Raw genomic sequence first — 14757 nt, forward strand, 5'->3', positions numbered from 1 at the left:
TCATATAGCAGCCAGAATGATCCTTTTAAAATATTGTAAGTGGGATAATATCACATTTCTTACTCAAAACTCTCCCATAGGTTCATAATGCATTCAGGGTAAAAGCCAGAGTTCTGGTGGCCTATGAGGCCATTGTTTGGCCACTTGTCACCTTTCAACTTCATTTTTTTCACTTTTCTCCAAGCTCTCTCATTTAGTCACACTGGTCTGGTCCCCTTGCTTAGCCTTTAAATGTATTTTTTGCAAAAATATTAATGTGTTTGGTTAGAGAATACTGCCTTAGACTCAGTGGAGTTGTTAAATAATCTATAATATTATATTTCTAAAATATGAATAATTTTATATTTTTGTGTGAGTGATGGTAGACCTATATTAAAATTCTTATTGTATAGATGAGGAAACTAAGTCATAGAAATCACACAGTAAATGGCAGAGTTAGGATTTGAACCAATATAGTCTAACTTTTCATGTCTGCACATTTAGCCACTACACTATTCTGCCTTTCTTTCTAGCCTTTGTAGTTGGGAAAATGGTGCCATTAAACTTATTAAGGGTTCTAAAGAGCAAGATAGTGTCAAGCAGAGGAGAGAGTAAAGTGGAATGTGGATTTAGATAGGCCTAATTTGAGGTGCCAATGGTAAAGGTGCAATAGGAACCCAGGAATATTTTGGATATGTTTATAATGCATATACTGGATTTTATAAATCTCAATAAACCTAGTAGTTTACCTTTTTCACTTCTGCACTTCATAAAGAATGTCATTTACTAAGTGGAATTTCCTATTTTGGACTTGCGTTATTTGAATAAATCATTAACTGTTTACATCTTGAGTCATCAAAAAAGTTGCCCATCTGAGAACCAGCCCAGTCTTCTCACTTTCATTTTGGGACTCCTATGAGAAATCTTTGTTTTTCTTCTAAGAAATATTAAAATAAATATAGTATATTTTTTCTAATTAGCAGTCACATGAGCTGCTTAAAATACCCCAGTTTGTTTGTTCTGAAGGACATGTAGCCATCTGTTTTCAGTATCTCCAGGGTCCCTCAAAGTGAATTTCTGTTATTCCAGATAACATGTATTTTCTTTCACATTATCTTAAACATTACTTTCTAAATGTCATAATTTTGCATGATGTGATAACAGAATTTTAATTTTTAGACATTACCTGAGCTAACTCATTTAAAGTTCACACAACCCTGTAAGTAACCTATAAATGGGACTTGAAATATTTTAAGTTAATGAATGTCACACACCTGTCCAGGCAGAGGTGGAAGTCTAATCCAAAGTCTACAGGACTTAAACTTAGACATTTATGCTTTTTTTTTTCATCCAACCAATATTTGAATGGCTTTTGAGATTATTCGTGGGAGATAAGAATTAATACAATGGGATTTTATGTATATTGATACATCTTTTATTTTTTACATTTGCAGACTAGTTCTGGAATGCAGGAGAGATTTGTGAACTATACCAAGTATATATATATAAATTTTTGGCTCAGGGATTGCTCCAGGCCCCACTTCCTTGCCAATAGTTTTGGAACTTTACTCTTGTTATTTTCTTTTAACATCCTTCCTGTTTATATAAATTTTGGATTGTCTGTATTTGGCTTTGACCTGGTATGTCCTTGAGACTCTGCGTCTCATATAGCTCCCTCTGCTGCAAGCATTGCAGCTACATTGAGGCATTCCTTTTATTCTCAGTGTTTATATCTGGTGAATGATTTCTAATACTGTATCTAAGCAAAATAGAAGTGGTTTTATGTGTAAATATTCCTAATTACTTGATCAAGGTTTTGCTTAGTAGAATAGTTTCATACTCTGTTGGAGCATAGCACATCTTTTTTTTTTCTCTCTCTCTCTTCAGATTCATCTATGTATTTGTAGCATATAAATGTTTTTTTAGTTTTATATTACATTTTTCAAAACTGTGAGAAAGAAAAAGTTACCTCAATTCAAGTATGACTTATTTGTAAAAAAAAAAACAAACCATGAAAATAATAAAAAATGAAACACTCCTTTGTACAGGGAGAAAGAAATGTTTAGAACACATTATTAAGTTTAAAAACAAGCTACAAACTTTAGACAATAAAAAAATAAAAAAACAAGCTACAAAATGATATGGCAGCCTATTTTGTGGTCTGATACACAAAATGCACTTGCTGCAGAAAACTTGGATTACAAAAAAATGTCTTCTTACTTTAAAAACACAACTAACACAAATCCCTTCTAATCCTACCTCTTATGGATGACCTATTAACTTTATAGTGTATATTCTTAATACTCTTTTTTTAACTCCTCATTGACTCTCTCCCTCTCCACCCCATAATCCAGCTCCCTCCCCCCTGCTGCCCAGGCCTTCACTGCACTATTGTCTGTGTATAGTGTATAGTGTATATTCTTACATTTTTCTTTGTCTTTCTGTGTCTGTATGTGTGTATGTGTTTGTGTGCGTGTCTGTAAAAGTTACATCTCCACATAGATACATCTAGCTAGATGGGTAAAGGTCTTCTTAAAGCAAAAGGTTGACAAACCTGACTTCAGAAAACCTTTAAAATTTAGTAAAATACAAAATACTGTAAGAAAAGTTTTTAATGCAGTGACAATATGGAAAAAAATATTTGCAACACATCTATTAGTCAGATGCAGGGAATAATTTAAGTTTTTGTATATTATTAATTAGTACCACCATCCCAATTATCACATCATATAAGTCAAGAACTTTAATGTAGCTTAAATGCCTTTTTTACTCTCACTTCTTATATCCAGCTGATCTTCCAGTATCTCCTAGTTTTATCTCTGGAATTCATCCATTTCCTCCATCAAATTCAAGCTTCCAACATAATTATTTATACTACAACTATAGCTATTTAACTGCTCTGCCTACTCTCATTCTTTCACCGTTCTAATTTATCTTTCATACTGCACAAAGTGATCTTTTTGAAATACATACCTGAAAATGTAAGCAAAAATAAACATTCACTGACTTTGGTGTGTGTGTGTGTGTGTGTGTGTGTGTGTGTGTGTGTGTTTATGCGTATGCACGCGCACGTGAGCGTGTGTATCAGAGACAGAAATATATAGAGAGTGATCATTTATTTCAGTTACTCAGTAAAAAGAACCTGCCATACCTGTCTACCATACACACTTCCTGTTGCAGGGTTTTGGTGCCTTTTATTTTCTGTTCCTGGAACACACTCTTTCAGTTATATTTGTTAGTACCTACATATTCTTCAGAGAATTCTTTTCGGACCTCACCAAATCAAATTATGTTATTCACTGCTAGATATGACAAAATTCTCTGTCATAAGACTTACCACAATTTTACATTTATTGGGGTGATTCATCTTTTACTAGACTATAGGCTCTTTGAGAGGAGGGTTCATGTTTGTTTATGCTTACAGTTGAATTGCTGGCATGTAACGTAGTGCTAGATACATTCTAGACACCTGTTTTAGTCATCTTTGACTGCTATAACAAAATACCTTAGATTAGGTAGCTTAAACAGCAGGCATTTGGTTCTCACAGTTTGGGAGACTATGATGCTGTTAATGGAGTCTAAGATGCTGGCCCTTGTGAGGGCCCTTTTCCTGCTTTGCAGATGGCTGTCATCTTGCTGTGTCCTCAGGCAGAGAGGTTGTGAACTCTAGTGTCTTCCTCTTCTATAAAGAAACTAATCCCATCATGGGTGCTCCACCTTCATGACCTCATCTAATCCTAATTACCTAATACCATCACATTGAATTTTGGCAGGGACACAAACATTGAGTCCATAACAACACCCCATAAGTATTTGTTGAATTAACACATGAGAAATACAAGCAAAAGATGTAAATAAGAAGTTCACAAAAGGAGAAAATACAAATGCCAGTAAACATTAAAATATTTTCAAACTCGTGTAATCAGAAAATATGTTAAAACAATGATAAAATGTTTCATGCCCATCATGTTGAGGATATTTTAAAAGATTGTTAATGTCAAGTGTTTGTTTTAAAACATGTCCATTAGCTGGACGCTACCAAATAAAAGTATCATCTAGCCATACTGTAGAATATTTTCAGCTATTAGAAGGGAAGCATTGCATTCCAGTGCATTTAAAATAATCTCATCAATTTTTGTTTTACAAAAAGAGCCTCAAAGTGACTATGCATATATGTTTATATACACACCTATAAATTCAGAGCAAAGGTACTGGAAAGATATTATTTGCCAGGCTGTTAGTAGTGTTTTTCTCTGGGAAGAGATCATGATAGTAGAAGAGGTTTAAGGAAGGTCTTTCCTTTTTCTTTTTAACTCTGTGGACTTTTTATGTAGTCAGTCGGAAAAAAACACAAGTTCGGTTGTTTAGGGACATAGGGAAAAACTACCCATTCTTTACATATAGAAAAGGAAATCAGGGATGCCAAAAGAGCATGGTTTAACCTGGAACTACAAGCAGTTCCATATTGTTGGAGCTTAAAGTGTGATACAGGAAAGAAGAGGAATGAGGCTGAAAAGAATATGAAACTGGATTATTGAGGGTCATGTGTGTTTCTCCTACTGATGGAACAACCATTCAAAAATGTTTTAGTTGGGAATTGACACTGGTTATCCTATCTAATAAAAGAGTAATGTGCAAATTAACCGTCACTCCGCTACAAAATGGCGGCGCCCATAGCCACAAGATGGCGGCTCCCAGTCCTCTTAGCCCCGCTGGAGTCCCCCAGTCTGCCCAGCGGCGGCAGTCCGGGTGTCCGGCTGGGAGGCGCCCACCCCCCATGCAGCGATCCCCGCCCAGCAGCAGCAGCCCGGGGTGTCCAGCTGGGAGGCACCAGAGCCCAGCATGATCCCCGGCCACAGCCTGGGCTGGGGTCCCAGGCTGGCAGGGCTGCGCACCCCCGCCTCGCGATCTTCTGCCACAGCCTGGGCTGGGGTCTCAGGCTGGCAGGGCCGCGCACCCAAGCCACACAATACCCTGGCCATGGCGGCAGCCTGGGCTGGGGTCTCAGCCTGGCCGGGGTGCACCCCCTGCGGCACGATCCCTGGCCAGCAGCGGCAGTCCAGGGTGTCCGGCTGGGAGGCGCCGCCCCCCACGCAGAGATCCCCGCCCAGCAGCAGCAGCCCGGGGTGTCCGGCTGGGAGCACCAGCGCCCGGCGCGATCCCTGGCCACAGCCTGGGCTGGGGTCTCAGGCCGGCAGGGCCTCGCACCCAAGCCGCGCGATCCCCCGGCCATGGTGGCAGCCTGGCTGGGGTCTCAGGCTGGCAGGGCCGCGCACCCCCGCCTCGCGATCTTCTGCCAAAGCCTGGGCTGGGGTCTCAGGCTGGCAGGGCCGTGCACCCCGCCATGCGATCTTCTGGCCAGAGGCAGCAGCCTGGGCTGGGGTCTCAGCCTGGCTGGGGTGCACCCCTTGCGGCGCGATCCCTGGCCAGCAGCGTCAGTCCAGGGTGTCCAGCTGGGAGGCGCCAGCATCCGGCACGATCCCCGGCCATAGCCTGGGCTGGGGTCTCAGCCTGGCCTGGGCGTGCACCCCCTGCAGTGCCATCCCTGGCCAGGCTGAGACAGCAGCCTGGGCTGGGGTCTCAGCCTGGCCGGGGAGCGCACCCCCCGTGGCGCCATCCCCGGCCAGGGGCGGCAGCCTGGGCTGGGGTCTCAGCCTGGCCGGGGCACGCACCCCTAATGGCGCCATCTCCGGACAGGTTCATATGGCAGCCTGGGCTGGGGTCTCAGCCTGGCTGGGCTGAGGCGGCAGCCTGGGCTGTCTCAGCCTGGTCGGGGCACGCACCCCCCATGGCTCCATCCCCAGCCGGGCTGGGGCGGAAGCTCAGGCTGGGGTCTCATCCTGGCCGGGGTGCGATGCCCTTCCAGCGGTGGCAGCCTGGGGTCTCCGCCACTGAGTCACACCAGCCAGGCAGATATGGAGGAATCTTAAATGTTTCTTTTTTTAAAATATAAATTTTATTGATTTTTTTACAGAGAGGAAGGGAAAGGGATAGAGAGCTAGAAACATCTATGAGAGAGAAACATCGATCAGCTGCCTCCTGCACACTCCCCACTGGGTATGTGCCCCCAACCAAGGTACATGCCCTTGACCGGAATCGAACCTAGGACCCTTGAGTCTGCAGGCTGATGCTCCATCCACTGAGCCAAACCAGTTAGGGCTGTCCAATATGCTAAAGAAAAAACCCTATCTAATAAAGAGGGAATATCCAAATGCAGGGGAGGGCATTTGGGGGTGACCGGGTTGTCAGGGGAGGGCAGTTGGGGATGATCAGGTTGGCAGGGGAGCAGTTATACATCGATCAGGCTGTCAGGGGAGTGGTTAGGGGGTGATCAGGCTGGCAGGCAGAAGTGGTTAGGGGCAATCAGGCAGGCAGGCGAGCAGTTGGGAGCCAGCAGTCCTAGATTGTGAAAGGGATGTCGGACTGCCTGGAGTGGGCCTAAACAGGCAGTCGGACATCCCCCGAGGGGTCCCAGATTGGAGAGGGTGCAGGTTGGGCTGAGGGACACCCCTCCCCCCAGTGCATGAATTTCATGCATCGGGCCTCTAGTCTTCTATAATAATAAAAGGGTAATATGCTAATTAGGCCAGACGTCTTCTGGACGTCATTCCGGATGTCCTTCCTGACGAAGCTGGGGCCAGAGGGAAGCCAGTCTGGGTCCCAGTTGCCTGCGGGCAGCCCGAGGGAAGCCAGCCCGGGGGAAGCCAGCCCGGGTCCCGGGTGCCTGTGGGCGGCCTGAGGGAAGCCAGCCTGGGTCTTGGGTGCCTGCCGGAGGGAAGCTGGTGCCAGCAGCCAGGGGAAGGAAGGCCTACTCTTGCATGAATTTCGTGCATCAGGCCTCTAGTGTTACGTAGATGATTCCAGGAGATGTGCAGTTAACACATGAAAGTGATTGAGAACCTTTGTATCTGGATCCCTTTGGCAGGTTTGATGAAGCCTGTGTATATTTTCTCAGGATTATGCTTTGGGTGCATAAAATACAAACTACAGTGAAAAGCAATTATATTGGATTTCATTTATAAAGTATTAAAAAACATATTTGTGATATAGTTATATATGTACTTCTTTAGTAACATATTAAATAAAAAGGCCTAATGGTTGGTCTAATAACTACTTTAATTTCAAAATAGTGGTGAGCATAAATAATATTTTAAGATATCTGTGTCAGTGAAATGGTCTTTTGAATTCTGTCCAGGGACCCCAAGTTAAGAACTATTGCTTATGGCACGAGACTGGGAGCATGGAGATCAGTTAGGAAACCAGTCAGTATGGAGATAATGAAAAACCTTAGTGGAGACAGTTTGAAATGATCCTATGTAAGACTTCTAATTATTATTAAAAATCAGCCTTTTTTGGCCTGGGCCAGTGGCTCAGTTGGTTGAAGCATCAGACCATATACCAAAAGGGTTGCCAGTCAATGGTCAGGGCACATGCCTAGGTTGCAGGTTTACTCTCCGGTCTGGGTGCATATGGGAGACAATCAATCAGTGTCTCTCCCTTTCTCTTTCCTTTCCTCTCTAAAACCAATAAAAATATCCTCGGGTAAGGATTTTTTTTTTTAAATCAGCGTTTTTTTATACAATGTGTGTACATTATAGAAAAATTACGAAATATAGAAAATATTCTTTACTGTAGTTTTTTAGAATTTAATACATATCCTGTTTTTTGGCTTTTTGGTGTGTTAAGATATGTTATTGATTTTTGGATGGGAGATAGATAGATAGATAGATAGATAAACATCTTTCAGTTGCCTCCAGCATGCCCCCTACCAGAGATTGAGCCTGCAACCCAGGCATGTGCCCTGATCAGGACTCCAACCAGCAACCTTTCCGTGCACAGAACGATGCCCAGCCAACAGAGCCACACTGGCTAGGGCCCTATTCTTGATTTTTATGGCTGCTCTTAAATAGTTTTCTTCATTGTTATGCATTTAGTCTTATTTCAATATCATCATTGCTTAACCATCTTACCTTTGATTTTACAGGTTTTTGATTGGTCATGGAGCACATGTAGGAGCTGTCAACAGTGAAGGCGACACACCGTTAGATATTGCTGAGGAGGAGGCAATGGAAGAGCTACTTCAAAATGAAGTTAATCGGCAAGGTAATGTAAAAGCAGTCTAAATGGAAAAAATGTTTATAACTGTTTTAGAAAGAACATGATACTTTTTTAGTAAAATAATGGTTGGCATTGAAGACAATTATAATTTGGGGGGGAGGGTGTCAGCTTACCTAACGTGCAGTATGATTCCATTTGAAAAATATACGTTTCTCAGCTCTGTATCTTAATATTTTTAAAGTTGAAAGAAGTACCATATGCGGTGGAATCCGGCATAAAATTATATGCTATTAAGAGCTTTGGAGAGAAATAAAACAGGCAAAAAGGGTAAGATGTGCATAGGATGAATGTGACACATTGTAAATTTAAATAAAGCAGTCAAGAAGTTCTCACTGATAAGGTGATATTTAAGCTAAAATCTGAATGAGGTGAGGACTGAATTATGTGGTTATTGGGAAAGAACATTCCAGACAGAGAGAACAACCAGTGCAAAGATAGGAGGGTACCTGGTGTATTCAGAGAAGCAGCAAGTAGACCTGTGTGACTGGAACAGGCAGAACAAGGAAGGGGCTGGAAGGAGATGAGGACACAGAAGTGAGCCACATTACATAAGGCCTTTTGGGCCATTGGAAGGACTTTGGCTTTTAATCTGAGTGAGGTAGGGAGCCAAGGGTTTGAAGTAGAGCAATGACATGATATGACTTGCTTCAGGAAGGATCTCTGTGGCTGTTGTGTTGAGAATAGATTGTAGATAGTATGAGCAGAAGCAAGAGAATGACAATGGCAGAAGTAGGGTGGTGGCAAATGAAGTGAGGAGAAGAGGTTGGATTTTAGATATATTTTGAAGGTTTGGCCAAGAGGATTGATTGATTAAATGTAGAGCATGTAAGAAAAAAAGAAAGCAGGGGAGATTCTAAGATTTTTGGTTTGAGCAACTAGATGGATAAAGTTTCAATTTGAGAGGTGAATATTCTGGGAAAAGTAGATTTTGTAGGGAAAGTTCAGGGGTTTATTTTCAAGACATGCTGACTTTTTTTACCTATTAGATATCCAAGTAGAGAGAGATACAGGCTAGAGATATAAATTTGGAAGGTATAGATGAGGGGTGATTGCTTATGGGTAGAGTTTCTTTTAGGAGTGATGGTTGTTCTAAAACTGTAATAATTGTAGCATAACTCTGCTGCAAATTTACTAAAAACCATTAAATTGTATGCTCTTCTGGGTATATACCCAAAGAATTAAAAGGAAGGTTTCAGAGATATTTGTACACGCATATTTATAACACTATTCACAATAACCAAAATATTAAAGGTAAACCTAGTGTCCATCAACAGATGAATGGATAAGTAAAATATGCTATATACATATAATAGGATACTATTCATTGTTAAAAAGGAAATTCTGACATGCTACAGCATGGATGAACCTGAAGAGCATTTTATTAAGTGAAATAAGCCACTCACATACTGTATGATTTCACTCATGTGAGGTGTACCTCAAGTAGTCAAATTCATAGATAATCTAAGTGGAATGATTACTTTCAGGAATTGGGAAGAGGTGGAAATGAGGACTTGTTTAATTGGTATAGCATTTCAGTTTTACAAGATGAAGTTTTGGAAATTGGTTTACACAACAATATAAATGTACTTAACACTATTTAACTATATACTTTAAAATGGTTATTGAAGACGGCAAATTTTATGTTCTGTGTATTTTACTACAATTAAAATTTTATATATATTAAATCATTATATATAGTGATTTCCACTATATTTTATTGTGGCAATGATTAAATGGTTATTATCAGAAGAGAAATGTGTTTTACTAAGAGTAAAGGATAAAGGAAAAGTATGAATATTGGTTTAGAGGGTTGACTGCTGCTGAAGTGTGATTCATCAGGTAATAGGGTTAAAGGAATAGAAGCTAAACCAGTTCCTTGAAAAGAGATTTTTATTCCTTGGGATTAGGAGAATTCCTAATGACTTCTCATTTGTTCCTAGAAAAGAGATTTTTTTATTCCTTGGGATTAAGGAAATGCATAATGACTACTCAGTTGTTTAAAAAGAAGTCTTAGGCACTAAAACTGAGAAAATATTTAAATGCCTAAATAGAATTGAGGCATTATAACAAGTGGTTGAAGATAATAGGAGAAACAGACACACACGTTAGAAAAGTTGTCTTAAACTGAAGCTTGAATAAATACACAGAAGAGCTTTTAACAAGTATGCTCTAGGCAGGCATTTTGGAGTAATGGGATTTTTAAGACTTGAGGAACTGGAAGAATACATATAACACATCACAAGCTAAAAAGAAGGGTACTTTATCTGCCATCTTGCCCTGATGAGTGCCCAGATAGCTAACAATTTCCTGTAAAACTGGTTAAATAAATCTTTTTATACTGTTTAATATGAACAATTATTATGAACTAAGAAAGGTATGGAGATATACTGAAAACTTCTTGCCTTTGGTTCCCTTTTATATAAAGGAAACTGTTAGCAATGCTGATTTTAATTGTAATGATTCATTCAGTATTGATTAACTAGAGGCCCTGTGCATGGTGTCCCTCAGCCCAACCTGCACCCTCTCCAATCTGGGACCCCTTGAGGGATGTCTGGCTGCCCGTTTAGGCCCGATCCCTCTCACAATCCAGGACTCCTGGCTCCCAACCGCTCGCCTGCCTGGCTGCCTGATTGCCCTTAATTGCTTCTGCCTGCCAGCCTGAATGCCCCCTAACCATTCCCCTGCCTGCCTGATTGACGCCTAACTGCTCCCCTGCTGGCCCAATTGCCCCTAACTGCCCTCCCCTGCTGGCCCAGTCGCCCCTAACTGCCCTCCCTTGACAGCCTGGTTCCCCAAACTGTCCTCTCTTGCCGGCCTGGTCACCCCCAACTGCCCTCCCTGCAGGCCTGGTCACCCCCAACTGCCCTCCCCTGCAGGCCTGGTCACCCCCAACTGCCCTCCTCTGCCAGCCCAGTCACCCTTAACTGTCCTCCCCTGCAGGCATGATCGCCCCCAACTGCCCTCCCATACTGGCCTGATCGCCCACAACTGCCCTGCCTTGCATGCCTGGTCCCTCTCAACTGCTCTCCTCTGCAGGCCTGATCACCCACACTGCCCTCCCCTGCCGGCCATCTTGTGATGGCCATCTTGTGTCCACATGGGGGTGGCCATCTTGTGTGTTGGAGTGATGGTCAGTTTGCATACTACCTCTTTATTATATAGGACTAGAGGCCCAGTGCATGAATTCGTGCACAGGTGGGGTCCGGCCTGCCCAGCCCCAATGGGTGGATTGGGGCCAGGCCTGTCAGGAGGCGGAGATGGCAGGAGGTTGGCCAGCCAGCCCACTTCGATCGGGGCCTGATCAGGGCCAGGCCAGCTGGGGGGAGGGACTGTGGGTAGTGAGCCAGCCGGCCCCACCCCCAAATGCGATCGGGGCCAGCCACCTGGCAGAGGGGCCATCGGTGGTTGCCCAGCCGGCCCTGCCCCTGATCGGAGTGGGGGGCTGATTGGGGGCGGAGCTGGCTGTAGGGAGGGGCCAGCCAGCCCTGCCCTGCCCCTGATCAGGATGGTGGGGACCCATCTGGGGTGGGGCCGTCCAGGGGGAGCTGATGTAGGAGGTTGCCTGGCCGCCCCGCCCCCTATTGGGGGGGCGATCAGGGCTGGGGACGGGCTGTGGGTAGATCGGGGTGGTGGGGCCCCATCAGGGTGGGGCTGACCCGGGGGGAAGGGCCGCAGGGCAGTTGGCCGGCTGCCCCGCCCTCGATTAGGGTAGGAGAGGCCAATCAGGAGCAGGGTGGCTTGGGGAAGGGGCCCCAGGAGTTTGGCCGGCCAGCCCCACCCCTGATTGGGCAGGTTTGCTGGCCGCAGTGGGCGTCATTGTGACTGTTTGTTCTGGTTGTTTCTGTGTTCTGGTCACTGGCTTTATATATATATATTATATATATATATATATATATATATATATATATATATATATATATATATATTAAATCATTTGCCTAGTCTTGACCTCTTTTCTGTTCTCCATACTCAGATATCCTCCTGACTACTTGATATCTCCAATTAAATGTCTATTGGGACATCTCAAACTTTAAATTGTTCATATTAAAATCTTAGTTTTTCACATTGCTCACACAAAAACCTTTGCTTCATCCTTGACTTCTTTTTTTCTCCTACATCCAAACTAACAGCAAATTCTATCAGTGTTATTAAAGAACCCAAAATCTAACCTCTTTACTAACTTCACTGCTACCACCCTGGTTTTAGTAACTATAATCTTTTCCCTGGATATTGCAGTAGTTTTCTAATTAATACTTCAGTTTCTGCTCTTAACTTTCTAGTTTAAGTGGTCCTCTTAAATTAAGTCATATTGTATCACCCTGCTCATTGTAGATACCCTGATTTTTCTAATCAAAAGATCATTCTTAGTAAGTTTCTGTCTCGAGCCTATTACTACTTCCCTCTGCTTGGAATGTTCTCCCGTATTGTAGCATAGCTGCCACTCACTTCTTTTCTTGCTCCAAATATCACCTTATCAAAGAGACTGTTCTTTACCAACTCATATGAGATAACACCTCTTTCTCATTACCCTCTGCCCTTCTATTCTGCTTTATTTTTGTTCACAAATGTATTATCTTCTGCCACATAAATTCATTTCTGTACTCATAGAAACATATAAAGTAGCCAACATATAGTAGACACTCAGTACATATTGAATGGATGGATGGATGAAAAATCCTGAATAGATAGTTGGATACATGCATATGATTTATAGGAGATATCTTAAGTGAGGAGATGTATGTGTGTATTGTGTGTGATTTTATACTCATTTATTTACTCTATTCATTCAATAAACATTTACTTATTGATCCCTTTTACTTTGTATCAGGTAGTCATCCACCTCATCCACACAGTAGGGATACAAGATAAAAAAGCACTATCTTTACCTGTAATATTCTTCTCTAGTAAGATTGTTAATGCATTTTTAAATAGCCTGCAGATGAAGCAATAAGACCTGAGATCATTCATGAATTTCAGGATTATCTTTTCTATTTTACTTTTTTTCTCAGGATACTGATCTCTTTAGAGGTAAGAACTAGAGCATCCTGTTCCTTTTGAGTTCTTTCCACTCTTATTATCTCAACCTAGCACAGTGCTTAGTAAATTCTTTAAATTAATGAATATCTACATATTAAAATTATAAAACTAATACTAAAGGTAGACAATGTAGGTATGTTGGAAAAGGAAAGAGTATTTGTTAGACAGATAATCTGTTTTAAGGTTTGGTAAACTTTAGATGAAGACAGCACCTCCAAGTTGAAGTGTTTAGTAAACATTTGTACCTAATAGGTTAGAGTTCAGAGAACTGATTAAAGCAGTAGATAGGAATATGAGGCTTAATTACATATGATTGATTTTTTAAAAAAAACACATTTTTTATCAAGAGATGATATACTTAGGTAAATATTCACATTTTAAAAACAAAAGGAATAATCAGAAAAGTTAAAAAGATAGCCAAAATAATATTGTGGGACAGAAACTAAATAATCAGCAGAGAAGGCTAATAAAATATCCACAATATTCCCACATTTTTTCATTTAACCAGTTTGTTATAAGCAGCCCATTTTTCAAATATATAATTTCACTTTTAATCTTTATTTAAACTTAAAGTGTTTTAGAAAATTTTATTTTCCAACATAGAAAAACATTTTCTGTAAAGAATAATAAAAACAATTTTTATTTTATCAGGTGTTGATATAGAAGCAGCTCGAAAGGAAGAAGAACGGATAATGCTAAGAGATGCAAGACAATGGCTAAATAGTGGTCATATAAATGATGTCCGGCATGCAAAATCTGGAGGTACAGCACTTCATGTTGCAGCAGCTAAAGGCTATACAGAAGTTTTAAAGTAAGTATTATTTTTCACAGTTGTTTTCTTACTTTGATTTGTTTTCTTTAATTCGGTGTTCCTTTTTTTAAGATACCGTGCAAACATTTCAAAACAGCTTATAAAAGCTATTTAACGTTCATTTACAGAAGAAAAACTACCTTGAATATTATTGCTTTGTTTCTAAAGCTCTTTCTTTCACTCTCAAATTTTTATTATTTTACAGTTCTTTCTTTAGTTGCAATTTTCAGTAAGTAAATAAGTATCAGACAACCATTATCTGTTACCTTATGGGCTAATAAATTATTACAGTCATTTTGGGGTTCCCAGAAACTTTGGTTTCTGAGACTAAGAACAATGTCATATGTTAACATATTTCTGTTTATATATTCTGAGAGCTTAATTCTCAAAATCCTAAGAGTTTGGTTTCTATCGAATATTTATTAACATGTAATTTATCTAAAATAGTTTCTTTTTACTTTATTTACTTATAGTAAATAAAATAGTATTTTTTAGTAATAAATAGTATAAAATACATAGTAAAAATATACTATTAGCATAATACTAATATACTATTGGCATAATATTAAATATCAAGCTGTAAGCAACTTAGACTATCTAGGAATATATTTTGATCAAATTTTTTTGGAGCAAAGTTCTTTATATCACAGATTTTTGTGGGTTTATTTGTTTTTTACTTATGCAATACAAAGGTGTTGGCAACTATGTGAAAAAAATAATTTAGTGCATAGCTTTTGTTATGTGTATGTGAAAGGAAATAAGACTGGCCCTAGCAAAATCTACTGTGTCCTTTATATTGCTCTTATTCCTCT

The 14757-nt window shown here is 40.9% G+C and overlaps 1 protein-coding gene across 5 annotated transcripts in view; it reads left to right on the forward strand.

The window, feature by feature from the left end:
- Positions 1 to 14757, forward strand: part of PPP1R12A (protein phosphatase 1 regulatory subunit 12A) — a 141556-nt gene that overhangs the window by 64143 nt on the left and 62656 nt on the right. For all 5 annotated transcript variants that reach the window (XM_080659097.1, XM_080659098.1, XM_080659096.1 and 2 more), the window contains 2 exons: positions 7964 to 8082; positions 13786 to 13945. In XM_080659097.1, the coding sequence (XP_080515223.1) occupies positions 7964 to 8082; positions 13786 to 13945 (279 nt within the window). The remainder of the gene's footprint in view (positions 1 to 7963; positions 8083 to 13785; positions 13946 to 14757) is intronic.

This window comes from Plecotus auritus (genome assembly GCF_963455305.1).
Source record: "Plecotus auritus genome assembly, chromosome: 3".
Classification (NCBI taxonomy): Eukaryota; Metazoa; Chordata; class Mammalia; order Chiroptera; family Vespertilionidae; genus Plecotus; species Plecotus auritus.